Source organism: Chiloscyllium plagiosum, chromosome 19 (assembly GCF_004010195.1).
Source record: "Chiloscyllium plagiosum isolate BGI_BamShark_2017 chromosome 19, ASM401019v2, whole genome shotgun sequence".
NCBI classification, from domain to species: domain Eukaryota; kingdom Metazoa; phylum Chordata; class Chondrichthyes; order Orectolobiformes; family Hemiscylliidae; genus Chiloscyllium; species Chiloscyllium plagiosum.
The window spans coordinates 55,881,845-55,903,841 of record NC_057728.1 but is presented as its reverse complement, the minus strand read 5'-3'; the positions used below and the strand labels follow the sequence as shown (position 1 = coordinate 55,903,841).

General features: G+C 41.8%; 1 protein-coding gene across 2 annotated transcripts in view; it reads left to right on the top strand.

The window, feature by feature from the left end:
* The window catches only part of tbk1 (TANK-binding kinase 1), a 46,894-nt gene that overhangs the window by 13,282 nt on the left and 11,615 nt on the right, over nucleotides 1-21,997 (top strand). For both annotated transcript variants that reach the window (XM_043709951.1, XM_043709952.1), the window contains exons 5-17: nucleotides 1,078-1,259; nucleotides 3,124-3,284; nucleotides 5,343-5,453; nucleotides 7,323-7,502; nucleotides 9,024-9,220; nucleotides 11,814-11,872; nucleotides 11,976-12,067; nucleotides 12,659-12,760; nucleotides 13,467-13,545; nucleotides 14,985-15,106; nucleotides 15,214-15,290; nucleotides 17,044-17,083; nucleotides 21,191-21,292. In XM_043709951.1, coding sequence (XP_043565886.1) covers nucleotides 1,078-1,259; nucleotides 3,124-3,284; nucleotides 5,343-5,453; nucleotides 7,323-7,502; nucleotides 9,024-9,220; nucleotides 11,814-11,872; nucleotides 11,976-12,067; nucleotides 12,659-12,760; nucleotides 13,467-13,545; nucleotides 14,985-15,106; nucleotides 15,214-15,290; nucleotides 17,044-17,083; nucleotides 21,191-21,292 — 1,504 coding nt within the window. The remainder of the gene's footprint in view (nucleotides 1-1,077; nucleotides 1,260-3,123; nucleotides 3,285-5,342; nucleotides 5,454-7,322; nucleotides 7,503-9,023; nucleotides 9,221-11,813; nucleotides 11,873-11,975; nucleotides 12,068-12,658; nucleotides 12,761-13,466; nucleotides 13,546-14,984; nucleotides 15,107-15,213; nucleotides 15,291-17,043; nucleotides 17,084-21,190; nucleotides 21,293-21,997) is intronic.

Sequence of the window (21,997 nt, the reverse complement as noted above, 5' to 3'; positions counted from 1 at the left end):
TTATCCAGCACCATGCTTTTCAACAAATCTCCAGCATCTGCAGTCCCCACTTTTTCCTATTTTATTATCAAAGTCTGGTAATATTAAAAAAGACAGAATTTTGTTGTTGTTTTCCATTAGGTGAAAGCAAACAGTGAATTTATTTTCTTCCTCCTTCAGGCGTTTGGCTACTTTAATTTATTTTCTAGACTTTCCCTCTTTTTTTTTGATCCAGTCCATCATTCCCCCAGATCACTGATTCCCTCACTTAGACTGGATGCTGCAGCCACTCTTCCATACACCTGGGTTTGTTTGATGTTAATGACACGGGATTAGTAATCCAAAAGCTGAGGCATTGCTCTGGGGCATGAGTTCAAATCCCATCACAGCAGGTGGAATTTTAACTTTAGCTCATAAAATATTGAATTGGAAACTAATCTCATTAAACTATCATTGCTGTAAAGAAAGATCCCTCTGGTTCTCAAAAGTTCTTCAGGAAAGGAAATCTGCCATCCTTATCCTGTCTGGCCTACATATGAGTCCAGACCCACAATGATGTGGTTAATTCAGCTGTCTGCAGAGATGGCTTGAGCAAGACTCTCAGTTCAAGCACAGTTAAGGATGGGTGATAAATGCTGGCCTGTCAACGGTGGCTATATCTCATGAAAGAATAAAACAGAAACTAGTTCGCATACATCCACTAAGAGTAAATGCAACTGAGTCAGGGTAAATGTAGAGTAATTGGGTTGGGGAATAGGTCTGGGTGGGTTACTGTTTGGAAGGTCGGTATGGACTTGTTGGGCTGACTGGCTTGTTTCCACACTCTAGAGATTCTATGAGTGAACCTGACACTGTCCGCACCTAGTGCTACATGCGATTCCAGTAATTCTGTCTATTGGCATTCAACCCAAAGGTACTAGGAGCTGTTGTGAAACTATTGACAGAGGAAGGAAATTATTCTGTTTAAAAAGCTAAACTCCTGTCAGGTGGAGCAAGCCTCTTCAGTGTGAATGTCTATGGTTAGGGATTAATAGCGGCCTCCATTTTCTTTCACACTGCCTCTGAATTTGACTCGAGTCTCTGCGCTTCTCCCGACAGTGGCAGGCATGAACCACTTGCGAGAGAATGGGATAGTCCACAGGGACATCAAGCCCGGAAATATCATGCGTGTAATCGGGGAGGATGGACAGTCGGTTTACAAGCTCACTGACTTCGGAGCAGCCAGAGAATTGGAGGATGACGAACAGTTTGTCTCGCTTTATGGAACTGAGGAGTATTTAGTAAGAAGCAATTTTCGCGTTTTAAATCAACAGCTGGGATTGTAACTCAAAGATCATAACGTGGCCCCTATCGTTATGTCAGGCTTGCATGTTTTCTTTTGGTAGCTCCCACCTCCAGGTCAGATTTATCCTTCCCCTATCCCAGAGATATGCTGCTGCTTCTTGTGCCTCCACAGATTGAAAACTGAAGTTCGTGTGGATTTAGCTGAGATCTTCATGCAAAGCAAGAAGGATTTGAATGTTAGGAGAGGGGCGGATTGATTGAGCTTGAGCCCTGTGTACACATCTACATTTTTGGTGGGAAAAGTAGGGAGGCCAGTTCTTATTTCGAAGGTGAGAGTCTAGGTAGGGTCGAGGATTTCTGAGTGTGAATGTTCAGATTAGCAAAGCAATAAGGAAAAAGCCAAGGTCTGGGGTTTACTTCTGGAGAGAGAAAATTGAAAAGTGCTACATCTGTATAAAATTTTGGTTTGGCCACTTTTCGGGCGCTTGCATACATTTCTAGTCACCATATTATATATGCCAACAAACTGCCTCCATGCACACCCTCTTGAGATGGTTATTGCATATTAAAAGCAAAGTTTTTATTTGTTTTACAATTAATTTATGTGACCACTGTAAAATAATATGACAATGTGGTGATTAATTAAAATACACTCAATGTTTAAACAAAAACACCACAGAGCATTTTGAGCTGCATGTGCACCCACGCATGTGTGCAATATTAAATCGATTTTTGAAATTTAAATTCTCCTTTGTTTTACACTTCATTAAAACATTGTCATTAATTGGTAATTGTAAATATGTGTATCTGTAAGAGATATCATCGGTAATGTGCATGATATTTGGTGTCAGCAAGTGAGGCCATTATAGAAAAAATGCAGAGTCACTGCGGAGGGTGCAGAGGAGATGAACAAGAATGGTACCAGAATAATGTGGGTTTATATACCAGGAAACGATTAACAGGGTGTTTCCCACAACTAGAGGTCATTAATGTAAGATAGTCATCAAGGAATCTATGGAGAAGTGAGGAGAAATTTCTCTACACATGGAGTGCTGAGATTACAGATCTTGCTGCTGTAAGGAGTGGTTGAAGCAAGAAATATTAGGTGAATTTCAGGGGAAGCTAGATAAGTAAATGAGGGAGAAGTGTTTGCAATGAAAAGTTTGGAAACGGAAAGATAGGAGACTTGAATGGAACACAAATAATGCAGGGACTGGTTGGACCAAATTTCCTAAGTGTAAACCCTTTTAACATGTATTCCTGCCTTCCAATAGTCTGCTGAAGTGCACCTATTGATTGTTAGCTGAGGAACTGAGAATGACTGATCAAAAATCATGATCAGGAGGGTCAGCAGTTTGAGTTTTGTAAATACTTCCTTCAGTGTCTGTGTGGTTTGCTGACAAAATCAGAAATCCAAATCAACATGACACAATGTTAAATTTTCGACAAAGAGTGAGGAACAGCAATAAATAGCTAATAATGTAACGTGAGATTGGCTTCCATCAACGCGTTCAGAGTTGTTCTGATGTAAGACTGAAGTCGCTCCTTTTGAGATTTCTGTCACATCACGAAGAGGAACAGGGATGTTCTTGTCTGATGAATCTGGTATTTGGGGCAGTTGTCAATTTACTGATTTCTTTATTGTCGGATTGCCCACACACCATTAAACATCAGGGGAGAGATGATGTTCTTAAAGAATTTTCTTATGTGAAAACTGATGTGAGTAAGATCAAATTTTTATATCCATAAGGTTGATAAATAAAGGCTGATGGAATCAGTTTGCAAGGCCTTGTTAGTCTTTATCTACTTATACTCCAGTCTAGCCAAGCACAACTAACTCAAGAATACCAATCTGATTAGCATCCAGATATGTATGAACGAGCAGTGTTAAGAAAACCTCAGCAGAAAATGTATGGAGCAACAGTCGATCTGTGGAGCATTGGAGTTACATTTTACCACGCAGCTACTGGAAGTCTCCCATTTCGACCTTTCGAGGGACCTCGCAGGAACAAGGAAGTAATGTAAGTTCAAATATTTCTCTTTTATCAGTAGTGCTATTTACTGCTAGGGTAAATAGATAACATTTGTGGGGATCTTGATGTGTTTTATTTTAATGAAAAAGTGGCTCAATTTCTTTCTAGCTTTTTGAAAATCCTAGTTGATTGTCCAGTACTAGGATTTTAGTAGTCACTGAGATCAGAATAAGCGTCGTCCGAGCTGGGAATGTGGCTTCATAATGTGTTTGGATGGGCAAAGCTCAAGTAGTTTATGACCATATAACTGAGAGAGTGTCCCCAGATATGAATGTCATAACAATCAGCTTCAGTTATGATTTGTGTGCATGCAGTCAGTTTTATCAAACAATATGTTTAGAGATAAAATGGTGGCAGAACAAACCTCATCATCAATATATGGGGTTCAGAAATATGTGGATATATTTTGAGTGTATGTATATATGTGGATATATTTTGTGTGTATGTATATATGTGTATATATTTGTCAATTCAGCACTGTATATCAACCACTACCCCATCTCCAAAAGCTGTCTAAATCTTTATTTGATGTTGTTTGTGAAGAAGCTAAAACCTCCCACAGGTTTATGTTAGCAGAACTAAAGAAATCCTGTTTATCACCTGTTCAAAGATCTGCCTTATGACACTTCTCCTGGCTACTCATTAAGTCTGTGCCATTTGGGATTCTGTTGGATTGTGACATGCCTTTATTTCCCACAACCAAATAATCTTCAAGAACGGTTCGATCCTCCTCAACCTCTGCCTTTGTCCTGCCCCCATCAACACTGAGCACGTCTTCCAACCTCCTTCCCCCCCCCCCCCCATTAATATGTTTCTTAACTGTAGGCATAATGTCTCCAGAGTTCTGCTTGCTGTCTCCGGAACTCCCACTGCAGCATGTCTTTAAATTCGGCCACTTCACGTCTTATCCAATCACTGCAGTCGTCTTTGATGACTCCTGTAAGTCTCTCAGATCTCTGTTGGGGCGCTGTTCCCAAATCTTTGCATTCCAAATGTTTCCTTTATTGCTGATTATCAGTTCTTCTCCCTCTCTTACTGGTTACATAGAAAGAGAAACCTGCCTCTTGAGTAGTAACTCATCACCATCTTCGATATTCATTCCTCTACCTATCCCTGGGAGCAGCTGCATGTACCACCCAGAAGATGTACTGTAGCAACTCACTGAGCCTCCTACGACAAAAACCTCTCTACCCCATGAACGCTTATCATCTAGAGGGATAAGGGCAGCAGATGCGTGGGGACAGTGTCCCCCTGCAACTTCTCCTCCAAGCCATACACCATGCTGATTTTGAATTTCATTGCTGTTCCTTCTCTTTTACTGGGTCACAATCCTGAAATTCCCTTCCTGACAGTGGACACTGTGAGTGTACCTGCCCTACACGAAGGCAGCTCACCGCCACCCTAACAAGGGAAATGAGCGATAATGTTGACGTAGCCAATGTAGCCCACATATCCATGAAAGAATCTTTCCAAAAGCACGCTTCACTTTTCCTATGACACTGTCATCCTATCTCAGTTGCACCACCAGCTCAGGATTTAGAGTTTCTAGTGCCTTCCCAAATCCTTTGGACTTTTTTTCTCAACTTGCAAAAGCCATTCTTACAGCCTACCTTTCAAACTACTTTCATTTTGTAACAGAATAAGGTGTCAGTCATTTAAAACTGGAATTCCTCAATGTGGAGAGTTGTGGAGATTAGATCACTGCAAATATTTAAAGAGAAAGCAGATAGATGGTAGAAATGTTGGGAAGTTAAGGGCGACGAGGAGCAGGCACCAAAGAGAAATTGAGGCATAGGCCAGGTCTGCCGTGATCTTGTTGAATGGTGAGGCAGGCTTCAGGGCCTGAAAGCTTACTCTTGCTATTATACCATGTATTCTTGCCTAGTGTCCTAGTTCTTCTTCCTTCTCATGCAGGTCGTACCTTGGCTGATCCGTGAGATATTTCTGACAATAAGATTTTGTTAAAATATCGTGGCTTGTGCGTATAATTGTGACTTTACCTTTGTAAAAGATCCAAAATTAGTTTGCCTGTGTGTCGTGTTTCAGGTACAAAATAATCACAGAAAAACCTCCAGGAACAATATCCGGAGTTCAGAAATCAGAAAATGGACCAATTGTTTGGCATCATGAGCTGCCACTGTCTTGCAACCTTTCCAGGTAAGCCTGTGCTCGGAAAAAACATTAGCTTGCATGTTGATAATTGTTTTTGAATATGATCAGTGACCTTATGTAAATTAATACAAGGGTCAACATGTAATCACTTCAACATTTTGAAGATTACTTTAGGCTTCATATGTAGGTAGAGGTGAAAAATGGAGTAATTCCGCTCGAATGTAAACTCTGCTGAGAAATGAATAAATAATAAGAAACAGTTTTAAAAGTAAAATTTGTGCTTTCTCCTCCTTTCTCCTGTGGTCTCCCCTTGTTTTTATGCTGTTTCTCTGACCAGCCATTACAGCTGCAACCTAGTTCTGGGTCTGTTAGAAAAAGCTGAGTTTTATGTTGCCATGAATCTAGGTGTAGATGGTTTTCATGTGTATCCTCAGCTGATAACATATCAGAACAGTACGGTCCTCAGAATGGGGGAGCAGAATAATAAGCTAATGGAGATTTCACCTGTGTCCTCTGTATGATTCCCTGTGCTGTATCACTAGTGATTCCTTTGCCTGTTAGAATCTCAACATTTCCGAATGTTTTCAGGATAGCTCGTGTAACCACTGTGGTGATTTAAAACATGCCCGTGATGTGTCTCGTGTGTGGATGAAGAGAGTTGATGTGCTTTCTGCTGTTAGGTGCTAGTTTGTTCTGTATTTTCAACCCATACTGTTGGTGAAGAAGTGGGCAAGTTCTGTCAGTCTCTCCCTGTCATGACACAGCCTGTCCGTCCATCGGGTGTTGGCTGTGTCCCCTTGTGGTGACACATGGAAGTCGAGTCCCCTGTGAACTTAGTCTAAAGCTTTGGAGGAACTCTCCAACTGTAGAGGCCTCACATCCTCTGATACAGGCCCGTTGGCATATGGACATGCCCTGGCCCTCATGAACCATACTCCCATCTTTGGATAGTTCCACTGCCCAGTCATTGCCTTGGGAGATTTGAAGGCTACATGGGTTAACCCTGACAAAATATTTTGAGTGGAACCAGAACCAGACTGATCTCTCAATATGACATCTTCCTGACTCAGTCGGACAGTCAAGAGGGATCCCTGAGATTTGGACAGCCTAGGATCTCTTTAAATTTTGCACTGGTTTGCAGTTGAGACAGAGTGTTGTAGTTTTCTGCAGAGTTATAACTCTATATAGCGACACCAGTTACAAGTGATGAGCCCAATTTGATCAGTGTAAGGAATGGGTGTTGCGGGGGTGTCTTGGACAGGGAGAGCTACCGTCATATCTCACTGGCTAGATGCTGTCCACCTCAAGTTGAGGTACCCCCAAATAATAAGGTGCTGACCTGCTGCAGTGCCTGCTTCATAGATACTTGGAGCTTCAAGTCTGTGCTCAGCAAGTGGTGGGAATCCATTGCACCAGACAAACAAAAGAAATTAAAAGAAAAAGTTTGCAAGCTTTCCAATTAGCAAGCTGGAACATCAGTAACACGTGAACGCAACTGAGTGACCGACAACTTGCAGTGAGTTGATCGTTTGCACTGTCGTCTTAATTGATTTAGAACTTGATAGATGGAACATCAAATCACTTCCCCAAGTGAGATGAGGCTCACTAGGACCTGATCGTTCAAAGAAAATCATTATATTCACCTGTCAGGGAGAGTTCAGAGGAAATGTCAGGGCAAGATGCAGGCCTCACTCTAAGGGCTTTGCTTCTCCCTATGATGGAATGATCCACAAATATTTCAGGATGTGTTTTCTCCATCCTCTGTCAGAGCTCTGCTATGCCGTTCAAATCTAATCTTGATTGACATTTATGTAGAAATGTGCTAGAAATAACTGGTGGAAAGACTTTTTTCTTTCATTTTGAAGTCATTGGTTTTGAAACAGGAAGACATTTCACTGCTCTTTCTCTCCACAGAGGCCTGCAGTCCTTGTTGACGCCTATCCTGGCAAACATTCTTGAAGCTGACCAGGAGAAGTGCTGGGGTTTTGATCAATTTTTTGCAGAAACCAGTGATGTTTTGCACAGGATAGTGATACACGTCTTCTCTCTGCAGCAAGTGACATTGCACAAGATTTACATCCACAGCTACAACACGTACGTATAATACCAAACGTGAAAATGGTGTAAATTTTAAATTGTAGCCTCTGCTTCCCAGTGGTCAATGATCCATTTAGAAAATGGCTGTGAACAGCAAAGCAAACTTGTCCTTATGTTGTTCCTAGTCTTGGCTTGTCAAGGTGGTTTATTATTGCTTTTGGAAAGTCCGTCCTCTAAATTGTCACTCCATCCATGCATGAGATGGCTGGAGCAAGATTCATGATATAAATTGGTTCCAATAAAACAACATTGTGGGCTAATATTAAACTGTATTTTAAATTGAGAAATATGACCATCTTTTTAAAAGCTTTTAAAATGGCTGTAAAAGTTACCTCATAGAAGTAATGTGAGAGAACAGGACGTCTCCAATTCACAAGCATGCGACTTTCAAACACTTACAAATGCAGTCCCATACATGGCTGTAATTTTAAATATCCGCTGTATGAACATTTCCAGTATCTATGAACGACTACTTTATATTGTTCTGCATAGTGTTCTGACTTGTGTACAAAATGACTTGGAAACGGACTCAGAAACAGAACCCCTTCTCAACCTGAGTGGTGCCTGTATGAGTAATGTTTAATATACCCATTGACCTCTTGTGGATGTTCAGAGTCTCAGCTGTCCATACACACCTCTGTGCTTCTCTAGTATTGAAAGAGTGCTGTGCTGTCACTGATACTGTTTTGCTGATGAGATATTAGAACATGCCTGTTACATCAGGTGGACATGAAAGATGTTATCGTAGAGATTTGAACTACAGGAGGAGAGTTAACCTTTGTGTCCTAGCCAGTATCAATCACAAAAGTTATATCCTGGGATGAATCCAATTGTATTTTTCTTTTCTTTCAATTAAATGCTTTCCTTAACTTCCCTGATTAACCATGATTGGCTTATCCCCTTCCTAAAATCCTCCTTCCTCACTGGGATATATCTTTGCTATGGACCATGATCTATTTTCTTAAACTTCCACCATCATTCCTCAACTGTCTTTGCTGCTAATCTCCTTTCCCAGTCCAATCCAGCCATCCATGTCCTCATTTCTTTGTAATTATCCGTATTTAACCTTGACCCAATTGTTTCTGACTCATGGGCCTCTCTCTGAATGCTAAATTCTACTATGTTATGGTCACTGTTTCCTCGGGGATCTTTTGTTCTGACATCATTTCTGAAACTTGCTTCGTTGTAGATCACCAAATCCAAAAAAGCCTGAACCCTAAGAAACTGTCCCGAATGCACTCTGTGAATTCTTCCTCATTGCTAATCTAACCATCTGCATGAGGTGGATTAGAACTAACTTCTTTTGTCCACTTGTACACATATTGTGTGAATTATAATATTGAACTAATATCCCGTCCTCTGACGTGTGTGTAATCTTTGTCTCCAGCTGATTGTTTCACCAATTCTCCAATGTGGATTCTTATTTGACAAAAGCAAAGTTTTACCTTAGCTGTCGGTGAAGTTTTGATTTCTACAGTGTGGTTAAAGTTCTAGTTATGGTATTGTCTTTCTTTACAGCACTCATCTATTTGCTGACTTGGTTTATAAACAGACTGAGATTGCACCCCATCTGCAAGAATTGATCTTTGAGGGCCAACACCTTGAGCTGGAACCCAATATTCAAGCTCACAATTTCCCCAAAACCTCTGAGGATAATCCTCTAATACTTGTGAGCAGAGAGGTCGTGAGTGCAGTGGGATTGATCTACCAGGAACGTACGTTTATTGATGCAACATTTTCTCAGTAAAGCTAGGTTTATGGCAGTATTATTTTTCATGGTGTGGGTGGGAAACTGATCATTCTTTAGGTGTTATACGAGCTTCTGCACTTTAGTTTAAGAAAGGAGCGTTGAACTTCGGCATGACTACTGTGAATTTAAAAGTTTGGGATGAATACAGAAATATAAGTTAGATTCCCATTCTGGAGATAATCATTATTCACGGAGGTTTAAATCTAAGTTTTATTGTTTAAGATTTTGATTTGCACATTAGCAAGTTTAAATATGCAGAAAATGAATTTGTTTACCACAGTTACAAACCATATCCTTGTATTCAATAGGCTTTTTATCCAAATATTAATGCATCATAAAACGTTGTGCCCTTTATGTGGGACAATTTTTTGCTGTTCTCACACTTTGATTGGCATTACTACACAGTCAGTGCAGGGTTCACTGAGATAGACCTTTTGGATTGCCAACACTTGCTGCTTCGCAGTCTGTCTTCTCCATGTGTTTTCACCTCCCTGCAGGGAGTGAAGAGATACTACTTTGCAACTCATCATTATGATACTGTGGCTTTAAAGGTTATTTTGTCATGGTTTTTCTTTGAAGAGTGGTTGTAGGTAGAGGTCCCGAGCAAACTGGGGTAATGTAAACAGCTGAGGAAGGTTTGGTGGGTTTTTTTTTTAATGAGCTGATTGGGTGTGGCCAACTCTGTCAGATCCTGATTTCTGTGTTTTGGTTTTTCAGTAGCATCAGGGTCTCAGAGTTAGAAACTTCAATGAATGTCTCCTGGCTGCTACTCTGACTGAATTTTCTCGACTTTTTTTTCCTCTCCTGGATTGGAGAATAGCATGTGAGAATCTATGTCTGAATGTTGCTTTTCGCCAAGGCGTGTGTTTTGGGATTTTGGTATATTGGAACAGTTAATTAGTAATCTGTTATCCCGTAAAGTTATTCTAAATTCCTTTCTTCAGTTGTATTTTTAAACTACAATGTATAAACAAATTGCGTTTTTCTACACGTCAAGTAGTTTGACCAGTCGCATTGTAACTGGAACAATGGCACTTCACATTTGCCTTAGGAAACGTTAGGATCTAGTCCACTTTCTTAAAAATATTTTGAAGGGGTGTGGTCTGGTCCATAAAATCTGGAACGTACTGGTTAAAAGAAGCAGCTTACAGCGGCTGGTGAGGGAAAATAAACTGGCTTTCGGGCTTTAGATCTTTTCTCACTGCAGACAAAAAGACCCTACCTCCCTTTTAAAGGTTCCAAGGCTCCTGGCTATACACATCCATAATTACTCAGCTACCTAGGAACCAGTTTCATAGCTGCTGGCAGTCACTGGGTATTTGTCGGTGACATCTGGCCATCACTCCACAGACCAATCAGCTATTTGGTGCTGACTGAATCTCATTTTGTGCCCACTCCCTGATGCCATTTCACCTGTATCTAAACGTTCCCACTGTGTGACCAAACAACAGCAAAAGCAATCTCTTCCACAATCCATGGTTTTTAAAACAATGCTCAGCAATGTAGAAGAAATGGAGGCGAAACAGATATTTTACCATAATTGTATCACTTTATTTACACGGCAGTCAATATGTGATTAAATGTGGTGACAGGTTTGAGATTTGGAAATGTGGCCACTTCCCAAAGCCTGTCCATCTACAAAGTACAAAGTCAGGAGTATGATGGAACACTCCCATTTGTCTGAATGAGTGCAGCTCTAGCAACCCACATGAAGCTCGACACCTCCAGAGATAAAGCAGCCTGCTTGATTCTTACCTCCTCTACAAACACTCTCTGTTTCCATTACTATCACTAATTAGCAGCAGTATGTACCATCTACAAGATGCAATGCAGAAATTCACAAAGCACCTATGACAGCATTGTTCTTGGTGATTCCTGATGAAGAGCTTATGCTCGAAACGTCGACTCTCCTGCTCCTCGGATGCTGCCTGACCAGCTGTGCTTTTCCAGCACCACACTCTTTGACTCTGATCTCCAGCATCTTCAGTCCTCACTTTCTCCAACGTTGTTCCTAGGTCAATATCCTGGAATCCCCTCCTAAACAGCATTCTGGATGTACCTATACAAAAGGGCTGTAGTTTAAGAAGTCAGCACATCACCACCATCTCAAAGACAACTAGGGATAGATAATAAATGTTGGTCCAACCAGAAACACCCAAATCCTATGAATGAATTTAAAAAACCTCTGTGCTATAACTTTTTCATCTTCTTCACTCCCTGCACCCTGTTGTCAGTCACAATGCATTCTATTGTGTCAATCCTATACTCCGGAATTTTGTTCCCAACTCTTCCTTTTCATCTTCCTTCTCTTTTAAGACTCTCCTAAAAATGGCATCTCTGACAAGTGAGGCAACCTTCCAAATCTTTCCATTATTTGGCTCAGCATTTATTTTCTCTGATACTTGGGTGCAGGGTTTTAGAAAATTTATCTTTGATTAGAGTTTTTGAATGTGCAGGTTTGAGATTTCGTAATATTAGACCAAACTGGCAGCAGAACCATGTCTGTATTCATCTGTGACCGTGCATTATAGTAAAAGTAGTCATGTTTTCTCTTGCAGTCTCACTTCCAAAGTTACATCCTCGTTATGATTTGGATCTTGACGTGTCCTGCACAAAGGTGAGGATTGTGTTCATTTTCATTTAAACTTTATCTACCTTCACTTAAAAACCCTACAAATGTTAACACTCCATCAATTTGTATGTTGTGCTTTCTCTCCTAGAGTATAACTGGTGTTGTCTGCCAAGCACAGAAAATAGCCTCCAGACTTTTGCAGTACCAGGAGCTGGTGCGGAAAGGTGTTCGGTGGATAATGTAAGGAACTTTTCTTCCTTACAGTGATGTGCAGAAGCTTGTCTCTTTATAAATGGAAAAACTAGTTAAGATCAAAACTGGAGTCATTTCCTTAAAGAGCTTTGGAATTCCTTTTAATTTAAGAGCATGTTGTGTCATTCCATCACATGAAGAATATCCAGTATTGTCCCCAAACTCCTCCTCCCTTGCTTTCTCCATTATTTATATTGGTGATTTTGCTTTTGCCCTTCAACTGTGGAAGCTTTTAACTGAGTACTTGTTAACTTGTCCAGTTGGCATTCTCCTTGGACTTTAGTGTAAAACAGTGGACTCTCATATTTGTTAATGTGTTAAGAGTCCGTCAAATTGTTCAACAGATTCAAAGAACTCTGCAGATTAAAGCAATATCTTCAGCGCATCACTTGGTCTTAGTTGGAAGTTGTTAACAGTTCCATTGTCAAAGGGTGCAGAAATATAGTAGATCATATTCAGACTGGCTGATTCCCCCACCCACAGACCACAGTCTTGTAAATGTGTGCTCATGGAATGCATACAGTATGCATGCATTCTGATAAAACCGTTCAGTTCTAATTTGTACATTCACTTCTCTAGTCGAATCACCATGGACAACTTTCGTGAAACTTTGCACAAGAAGACTGAAGTTATTCTGAAGCTAAACTTCTGCATGACTACTGTTGAGAGAGCCAGGAATATGTAAGTATTAGCATTGCTCACAATTGCTACATACCTCATCCCATGTCACTTCAGACTCATTAAGTCAATAGACAGAAAAAAAGAGTCTCAGAGGTGCAAGGCCAGAAGCCGTTGTTTCGCCTAATCCTGTAAATTTAAAAACTTTTTTTTTGTGTCTCTATGAAAAGCTGTTGACTTATTTAAGTCTCAAAATTGGCGCAAGAATATTTGGCATCATTCAATGTCATTGCTGCAACATTTCTAGTAAATTTTAATTAAAACTGCAGATGTTACTTGTTGTGGTAGAGCTGAAGTTTGGTGATACATAACCTAGACGCAATTCTCAGCTGCACTTGTGAGCTTTGAGTGAAAGTTAATTAGGGTGCAGCTCCAACTTCACTTCGCTCACATCATTCATATTCGAGAAACACTCTCTAATGTAAAGAAAACTTCTCACCTTTGCAAGGAACATTCTCAATATTTGAAAAAAAAAGTGATTAATTCAAGATTATCAGCTTCCAGTTACTCTCAAACCAGTGGGTCAACATGTAGAGCTCAGGCCTTTAATCCAAATCATTTTGAGCAACTAATGAAATATCTATTGGAAGTTTCTCTTATCAATCTTAATTAAAATTTTAGTTCCTCTGGTTGAGAGAAATTCAAGCTAACAATGTCAGACTAGTGCTAACTTTTCTTTTTTTGCTTATGCACCTTGCACACTTGACAGATACAACAGTTTGCAGCAGACAAACATACTGTCATCAGACTTGGAAGAGATACCAGAAATTCACAACAAGCTTCTACGTGTGAGTAATTTATTTTGTGGAGATTAAGAAACCAACCATTTTCACTCTGAGTTATGAACTAAATTTTCTGTAAATGTTTACTGGGAACATCCAGGCAGTTAATACATATGAGGTTGTACAAAACATTAGTGAGGCCTCGTCTGGAGTATTGTGTCCAGTTATGGTCACCCTGCTACAAAAAGGATATTATTAAACTGGAGAGGGTTCAGAAAAGATTTACCAGGATATTGCCAAGAGTGGAGAGTTGGAGTTATAGGGAGAGGCTGGATAGGCTGTGTCTTTTTCCACTGGAGCATAGGAGGTTGAGGAGTGACCTTATAGAGGTTTGTAAAATCATGAGGGGTATAGGTAAAGTGAACGGCAAGTGTCCTTTCTCTAGAGTGGGAAACTTCAAAACTGGGGACATATTTTTAAGATGAGAAAGATTTAAAAATGACATAAGGTACAATTTCTTTACACAGGGAGTAGTTTGTGTGTGAAATGAGCTTCTAGAGGAAGTGGTGGATACGGGTACAGCTACAGAGTTTAAAAGACATTTGGATAAGTCCATGAATAAGGAATGTTTGGAGGGATATGAGGCAAACGCAGGCGGGTAGGACTAGTTTAGTTTGGGATTATGGTCAGCATGGACTGGTTGGACCAAAAGGTCTGTCTCCGTGCTGTGTGACTCTATGACTCTACACATGTTGCATCTTTGCATCGCTTTCCATATCTCTAATCATATGTTATTGCACCATTCTCAATGGATGCACTGTTTAAGCGAGCCGAGGTGTATGCAGAAAGAACGTTGCTGTTATTTATTTAGTGAGTCGATCCAGTTTAGAAGAGCATTTAAAGCTCACCTTTTGCTCACTAGAGTTTGTATTTTCTGTCTGTAAAGCATTGCTCTACAGAAGTTCTGTGACACGTCTTCCTTGAAGAGAACTATGAAAAAGTTTACTTGTTGACTTTCCTAATCACTCCAGGCTGTTTGAAGTTAACTTTTTTCAGAAAGATTGTACAAGAATTCAGTCTTACCAGACCATGGGCTGCTCTTTCACTATAGAGGGACGACTGTTGATAGTTTACCCTGAGGTTACCGTGCCTCAGGAGAGGGGAGGGGTTGACAAGGAGAGACCTTCATGGTAACCTCAGCCAGTAAAGGAATTGAACCCACACTGTTGGCATCATTCTGCGACACAATCCAACCGTCCAGCCAACTGAGCTAAATACAATTATAGGAAGAAACTCAAACACTATTTTTAAAAGATATTTTAGAATGGGTGGGAACTTCACTTATCGGTTGATATTTCATGACACACTTATCATAATTTCCTGCAGGTGCCTGTATAGTAACAGATGACTGTCCTGCCTGCTTGTTCCTCCTGCTCCATTCTAACCCTATCGTATGCCTCCCACGGTTATGCTTTACAAGTTTGAATTTTGTTTTTTTTGTAAAGTTGGCAGGATCTATGGAATCCATTAGCCATGATATGAAGGATATTGAAGGCACGTTCTTACCTGGCAGTCAGTTGTCGGATCATTGGGCTTATCATGAAGGGACACATCCTGAAGACAGAAAGTGAGCTTACGTTTCCCAGCACCTGTTTGTTTTCTTTTTTGTTGTTGCCTTTGGTAGGTGCTGTCAAACTGTTCATATTTGTCATTTTTTTTCCCTCTTTTTCTCAGCCTTGAAAAGCTTCAGGTACTTCTGGACTCGATAACTGAAATCTATCATCAATTCAAAAAGGATAAAGCATTGCACAGTAAGAACATACACTTTTTATTCTTGGTTAGCTGGCCAATTGAAGGCCACAGTGTGTCAGCCACAAGCAGATGAAATCTTAGGACGTAAACAGAGAACATAGAACAGTGCAGCCCAGTACAGGCCCTGTTGTGCCGAGCATTTGTCCTAATCTAAGATCAACCCAACCTACACACCCCTCAATTTACTGCCGCCCATGTGCTTGTCCAGCAATCACTTAAATGTCCCTAATGTCTCTGACTCTACTACCACTGCTTGCAGTGCATTCCATGCACCCACCACACTCTGTGTAAAGAACCTATCTCTGTCATCTCCCCTAAACCTTCCTCCAATTACCTTAAAATTATGACCCATCATGACAGCCATTTCTGCCCTGGGGAAAGGTCTCTGGCTATCTACTCTATCTATACCTTGTACACCTCAATCAAGTCACCAGTCTTCCATCTTCTCTCCAGTGTGACAAGCCCAAGCTCACTCAACCTCTCTTCATAAGACAAGCCCTCTAATCCAGGCAGCATCCTGGTAAATCTCCTCTGCACCCTCTCAAAAGCACCTACATCCTTCCTATAATGAGGCAGCCTGAACTGGACACAATATTCCAAGTGTGGTCTAACCAGGGTTTTACAAAACTGCAGCAAAACCTCACGGCTCTTAAACTCAATCCCCCTGTTAATGAAAACCAAAACACCATATGCCTTCTTAACAACCCTATCAAAATGGGTGGCAACTTTGAGGGATCTATGGGTGTAGACCCCAAGATCCCGCTGTTCCTCCACACAGCATAGAATCCTGTCTTTAACCCTGTATTCAGCATTCAAATTCAACCTTCCACAATGAATCACTTCACATCTATCCAGGTTGAACTCCATTTGCGACTTCTCAGCCCAGCTCTGCATCCTCTCAATGTCATGCTGTAGCCGGCAACAGCTCTTGACACTATCTACAATACCACCGTCCTTTGTGTCATCGGCAAATGTACTAACCCATCCTTCCACTTGTTCATCCAAGTCATTTATCAAACTACAAAGCGCAGAAGCCCAAGAACGGATCCCTGTGGGACACCACTGGTCAAGTTCCCCATCAAGCCACTCTCCATTCCTTCAGTGTTGCGAGGTCAAACTCCCGAACAACATTGTTGGTCTGTCTTCACCAAATGGACCACAGATGTTCAAGAAGGCAGCTCATCACCATCTTCTCGAAGGCAGCTTGGACTGGGCAGGAAATGTGGGTCCAACCAGCCACGCCCACATCCTGAGAATGAGTAAAAACAAAGTGAACAGAAGAGCCTTGTTTAGTTGTTTGCCAAAATATTGGGCAATTATGACAGTTCAGTTCTATTCCTTCCATGCACTCTGTCCATGCATTCTGGAGAATTTTGAGTTCTACTGTTGTCCTAGCCACCTTGCTGTTTTCAAAGATGATAAAATAAGTCAATACGCTAGTTCATAGAACGTGCAGTACAGAAACAGACCATTCAGCCCAAGTGGTCAGTACTGTTGGTTATGTTCCACCGAACATCTTCCCACCCCTTTCCATCTAATCTTAACACATCCTGTTCCTTTCTCTGTCACGCTCCCCTAGCTTCCCCATATATCCATACTGTACACTTCAGCCATTTCCTGCTGTAGTGAATTCTGGATTCTAGCTGGACTCTGGGTAAATACATTCCTCCTGTATTCCTTTGGGTTTGAGTGCCAGCTTTTAAAGACTCCTAATTCCCAAAGATTTTGTTCTGACCACTGTTTCTTTTTCAGAGCTGCCTTATAATGAGGAGCAGATTCACAAATTTGACAAGTAAGTACTCTACATGTGGTGAATTTAGTCTGATCGCTTGTGCCCCAAGAGTTGTGGTTTCCACTCTTTGTAGTTGATTAAAAGTTAGTATTACCTGCAAAAGGATTGCTGCTATGTGACATACATCACAGTAAGTTTCTGAGTCCCAGCTGCAAGGGGGCTGGGCCATTCTCTGCCACTGATGGATCATTGGAATCCAGGAGCAGGGCAGGATACATGGTACCCAGGATTTTTCCATCCTTTGCCCAAATTAGTGGGAAAATTATTGGTAGCGTTGCCTCAAATTGTCAATATTCTCCACCTTCTTCCTGGATCTGGATTTTAAGTTTGGTTTTGTCCCCTAGGGGTGAGCTGAATTAGCCAAGCATCGCAATGGACCAAAAAGGACCCAACTCTGAAACTTAATCCTTAAAGGGATGTAACTTCTCTGAATCGGTTCACTCACCCTGTTTTTTTTTCTGGAGTTGAGATTTTGGAACAGTGCCTCATTTGAATTCACATGTGACCAAGCTGATACGTTTTGATGAGATTTGCTGCACTGAACAAAAAAAAAGTGCTTTGTTTTTGCCCCCCCACGAGCTGATGCGTTATATTGTCAATGCTGCTGACTTGCCAAACACCACTGTAACTGTTGGACTATTTATTAACATGGGGCATGACTCTGTGGGTAGATGCAGTGGTCACTGAGCTGATCAGAATCTGAAATTCAAGAGTTAAAATTTATGTTTCCTCAAGTCCACCTTATTTTTAATTCATTGATTTGGAGGCAACCACATTGCTGTGGGTCTGGTGTCACATACCATAAGACCATGAGACTTAGGAGTGGAAGTAAGGCCATTCGGCCCATCGAGTCCACTCCGCCATTCAATCATGGCTGATGGGCATTTCAACTCCACTTAACTGCATTCTCCCCGTAGCCCTTAATTCCTTGTGACATCAAGAATTTATCAATCTCTGCCTTGAAGACATTTAGCGTCCCAGCCTCCACTGCACTCTGCGGCAATGAATTCCACAGGCTAACCACTCTCTGGCTGAAGAAATGTCTCCGCATTTCTGTTCTGAATTTACCCCCTCGAATTCTAGGGCTGTGTCCACGGGTCCTAGTCTCCTCGCCTAACGGAAACAATTTCCTAGCGTCCACCCTTTGCAAGCCATGTATTATCTTGTACAGGCCAAACCAGGTTAAGGTGGCAGTTTCCTTCTGTAAAGGGCCTTAGTGAACCACATGGGTTCTTCGAGCTTTCAGACTTATGGTCATCATTAGACTCTTAATTCCAGATTTGTTACTGAATTGAAGTGGCAGGATTTTAATCCAGGTCCCGGGTCTCTGAATTAATAGTCTAGGGATAATACTGCTCAGTGATTGGATTGGCAAACTCAGGTCGAATCTGATCCTCAAGGAATGAGATCCTCACTAAAGCTAGTGAGGTCATAAATGTGGTAAATGTAACTTTTCAAAACGCAACAGGCTAATAGCTCTGAAAGAGAAGGCATCCTCTGACTGATGCCTGGTAAAAATGAGTAATGTACGTAAGCAGCCTTATCAGCATCGGTTAGACCAAATCAGAAAATGCTTAGACACACAGACTGCTGGGTACCTGGCAACATTTCCTGTATTTATTCACATTACCCACGGCTGTGGAATTTTGATTTTCTGATTTAAGAATTGAGTTGGTCTGTTTTTTCAGATCTCTCGCAGTATTGTAAGTAGGCAGGTAAAACTGTAACCCACCGAACCTGCCCCATTTGTACTTGGCCACAGAGACGATCCTGAAAACGAGAATACAACCTTCTCACCTGTTTATCAATAGGATCGATTTCTCTTTACCCAGGACCTTTTATTTCCTTGAATCTTAACGTGGGATATGGCCATGGTAGACAATGCCAGCATTTGTTAGCTGTCCCTGACTGACCTTTAATGGAGTGGCAAACAGCTTTCAGGCCATTTCAGAGGGTAGGTAAGAGCCGACCATGTTGCTGCGTGTCTGGAGACATGCCTAGGCCTGATCAGATAAGGTTGATAGTCGTCCCTCAAGCTCATTAGTGAACTGAAGAGGTTTTTACAATAACTGATGATCATTTCATGGTCATCATTACTACGATTAGCTTTGTAGAGAAAGTGGTGGAGGTTAGTAGAATTACAACACTTAAAAGTCATCTGGGTGGGGTATTGAAATAGGAAGAGTTTAAAGCGATATGGACCAAATGCTGGCAAATGGGATTAGATTAATTTAGGATATCTGATCGGCATGGAGGAGTTGCACCAAAGGGTCTGTATCCTCTATGACTCTGTGATTCTCTATGTATTCATTGAATTGCCATAGTGGTATTTGAATTTTTGCCCCCAGTGCATTGCTGGATTGCTCCTACAGTACCACTGCCATCTCCTCCTCTTTAGTATTCGGAGCAGCTACCTTCCTCTGTTTCCAAGATCGACTGATTTCATCCTGACTACACTTGACAAAGCGTATGTTAATTGTGCCTCCCCTTCTCTTCAAGATATCCTTGGAGAATCTTTTTAAGAGCTTGTATGAGCCTGCCAATAATTTCAGACTTGCATTGGTTTTAGTGCCACTTAATGAGCAGGAAGCACTCCTCACATCAGTGTCTGAATCATAGTAATTTAGATTAACAGCCAGAAACTATCTGAGCTGGTGGTTAAATTGCAGCGTATCCTCTGCACCACAACTATTGCTGGGGACAGGAAATACCATCATTGCTGGCAGCTAATGAATCCATTTTTATGTAGAAGAAAAGCTGTTTAGTAAGATAATTAAGGATTATAATTAAGAAGCCACTGTGCTTGTCCAGGCGCTGCAGTGGATTAGATTTTCTGATCTATTGTATCATCTGGGTTCAGCGTGTAGGGGCATATAGTGCCAGAGAGGGAGCCCATTCTGATTTTCCAATCAGTTGAGTGATTGTACGGAAAAGTGATGGGTGGGGCAGTCCTTCCTAGCCGGGATTTTGTTACTCACTTGTGGGATACAGACTTCACCGGCATTATTGACTATCCCTCCTCACTGAGCTGGGTGGCATGCGAGGCCTCTTCAGAGGGGAATTCAAGAGTCAGCCAGCTTGATCTGAGACAAGAATCATGCATGGGTCAGATTGGGTGAGGACAGTAGGTTTCTGTTGCTAGAGAGCATCAGTGAACGGGTTCAGCTTTAGCACAGGCAGGGCGGTGAACTGGCGAGTCACCTCCTGAAAGTTGCCAAGTCTTTTGCAGAGAATTATGGTCATTTGGGGCAGCACGGTGGTTAGCACTGCTGCCTCACGGCAGCAGGGACCCAGGTTCGATTCCAGCCTCGTTTGACTGTCTGTGTGGATTTTGCACGTTCTCCCCGTGTCTGCGTGGGTTTCCTTCCATAGTCCGAAGATGTGCAGTTCAGGTGAATTGGCCATGCTAAATTGTCCATAGTGTTAGGTGGATTGGTCAGAGGGAAATGGGTCTGGGTGGTTTGCTCTTCCGAGGGTTGGTGTGGACTGGTTGGGCCGAAGGGCCTGTTTCCACACTGTAGGGAATCTAATCTAATCTATTTCTTCCACTTGTAATACTTGTTTTTCATGAGAGCTTTGATCTTGTGGCATATGTCAAAACTGCCAGTATCATGGAGCTGAATTGGCAGAAAAAAATAGACAAATCAAATTGTTGTGAATATTTTTTAATCACCTGAGTTCAGTAATATGATATTCTGTTGAACCTCTTTGCTTTGTTTCAGAATACCCGATATACTCTATTCAGGGAAATCTAGGATTACAGGGAAAGGGCAGGAAGGTGGACGTGAAGAGCATTGGATCAACTATGATCCTATTGAACGGCAGAACAGGCTCAAGGGGCTGAATAGCCTACTCCTGTTCCAATTTCTTATGGTTTTGCAGGATAATATGCTGGATGGCTATAAAAGGAAGCTTCAGTCTACAGCATTGTGCAATGCAGCCCAATTCTGATAGAGTACTGCAGTGATCTGTAAAGGTGCACAGTGGATGCTTATTGGTGCAGACTGCACACCACCCAGAACAATGATTATGTACTGTAACACATTTTAAGTTTTTATACTAGAGTGTATTATCATCTAAGAATGGTGTTTTCCTCCTCTATTTCAGACAGAAGATGTGGCTGTATGCTTCAAAAGCCATTTCCTTGTTCAGGGATGAATGTGTTGCAAAGTATCAGGCATTTCTAGATGTGGCAGATGACTGGATGAAGTGAGTTATAAATTGTAAAATTTAATTTAAATCTTTGTTGAGAATCTTTTTTACCCACTTTGTGATTGACAGGCAGATTGATAATCTCCAGCCTGGTGATAGATTTGTGACTAAGGTGCATCAGTAGCTGCTGGCAGTGATGATAGTCAGTGGAACAACAGAGTTCTGAACCTGACTCATATCAACTGGCCTATCAAACCTGCCCACCATGATGCTCAGAGGAAATTACTTTGTCCATCTGTGTCTGTCTGTCTCTCTCTCTCTGGCTCCCGTCTCTCTCTCTCTGGCTCCCGTCTCTCTCTCTCTCTGGCCCTGGTCTCTCTCTCTGGCTCCCGTCTCTCTCTCTCTGGCTCCCGTCTCTCTCTCTCTGGCTCCCGTCTCTCTCTCTCTGGCTCCCGTCTCTCTCTCTCTGGCTCCCGTCTCTCTCTCTCTGGCTCCCGTCTCTCTCTCTCTGGCTCCCGTCTCTCTCTCTCTGGCTCCCGTCTCTCTCTCTCTGGCTCCCGTCTCTCTCTCTCTGGCTCCCGTCTCTCTCTCTCTGGCTCCCGTCTCTCTCTCTCTGGCTCCCGTCTCTCTCTCTCTGGCTCCCGTCTCTCTCTCTCTGGCTCCCGTCTCTCTCTCTCTGGCTCCCGTCTCTCTCTCTCTGGCTCCCGTCTCTCTCTCTCTGGCTCCCGTCTCTCTCTCTCTGGCTCCCGTCTCTCTCTCTCT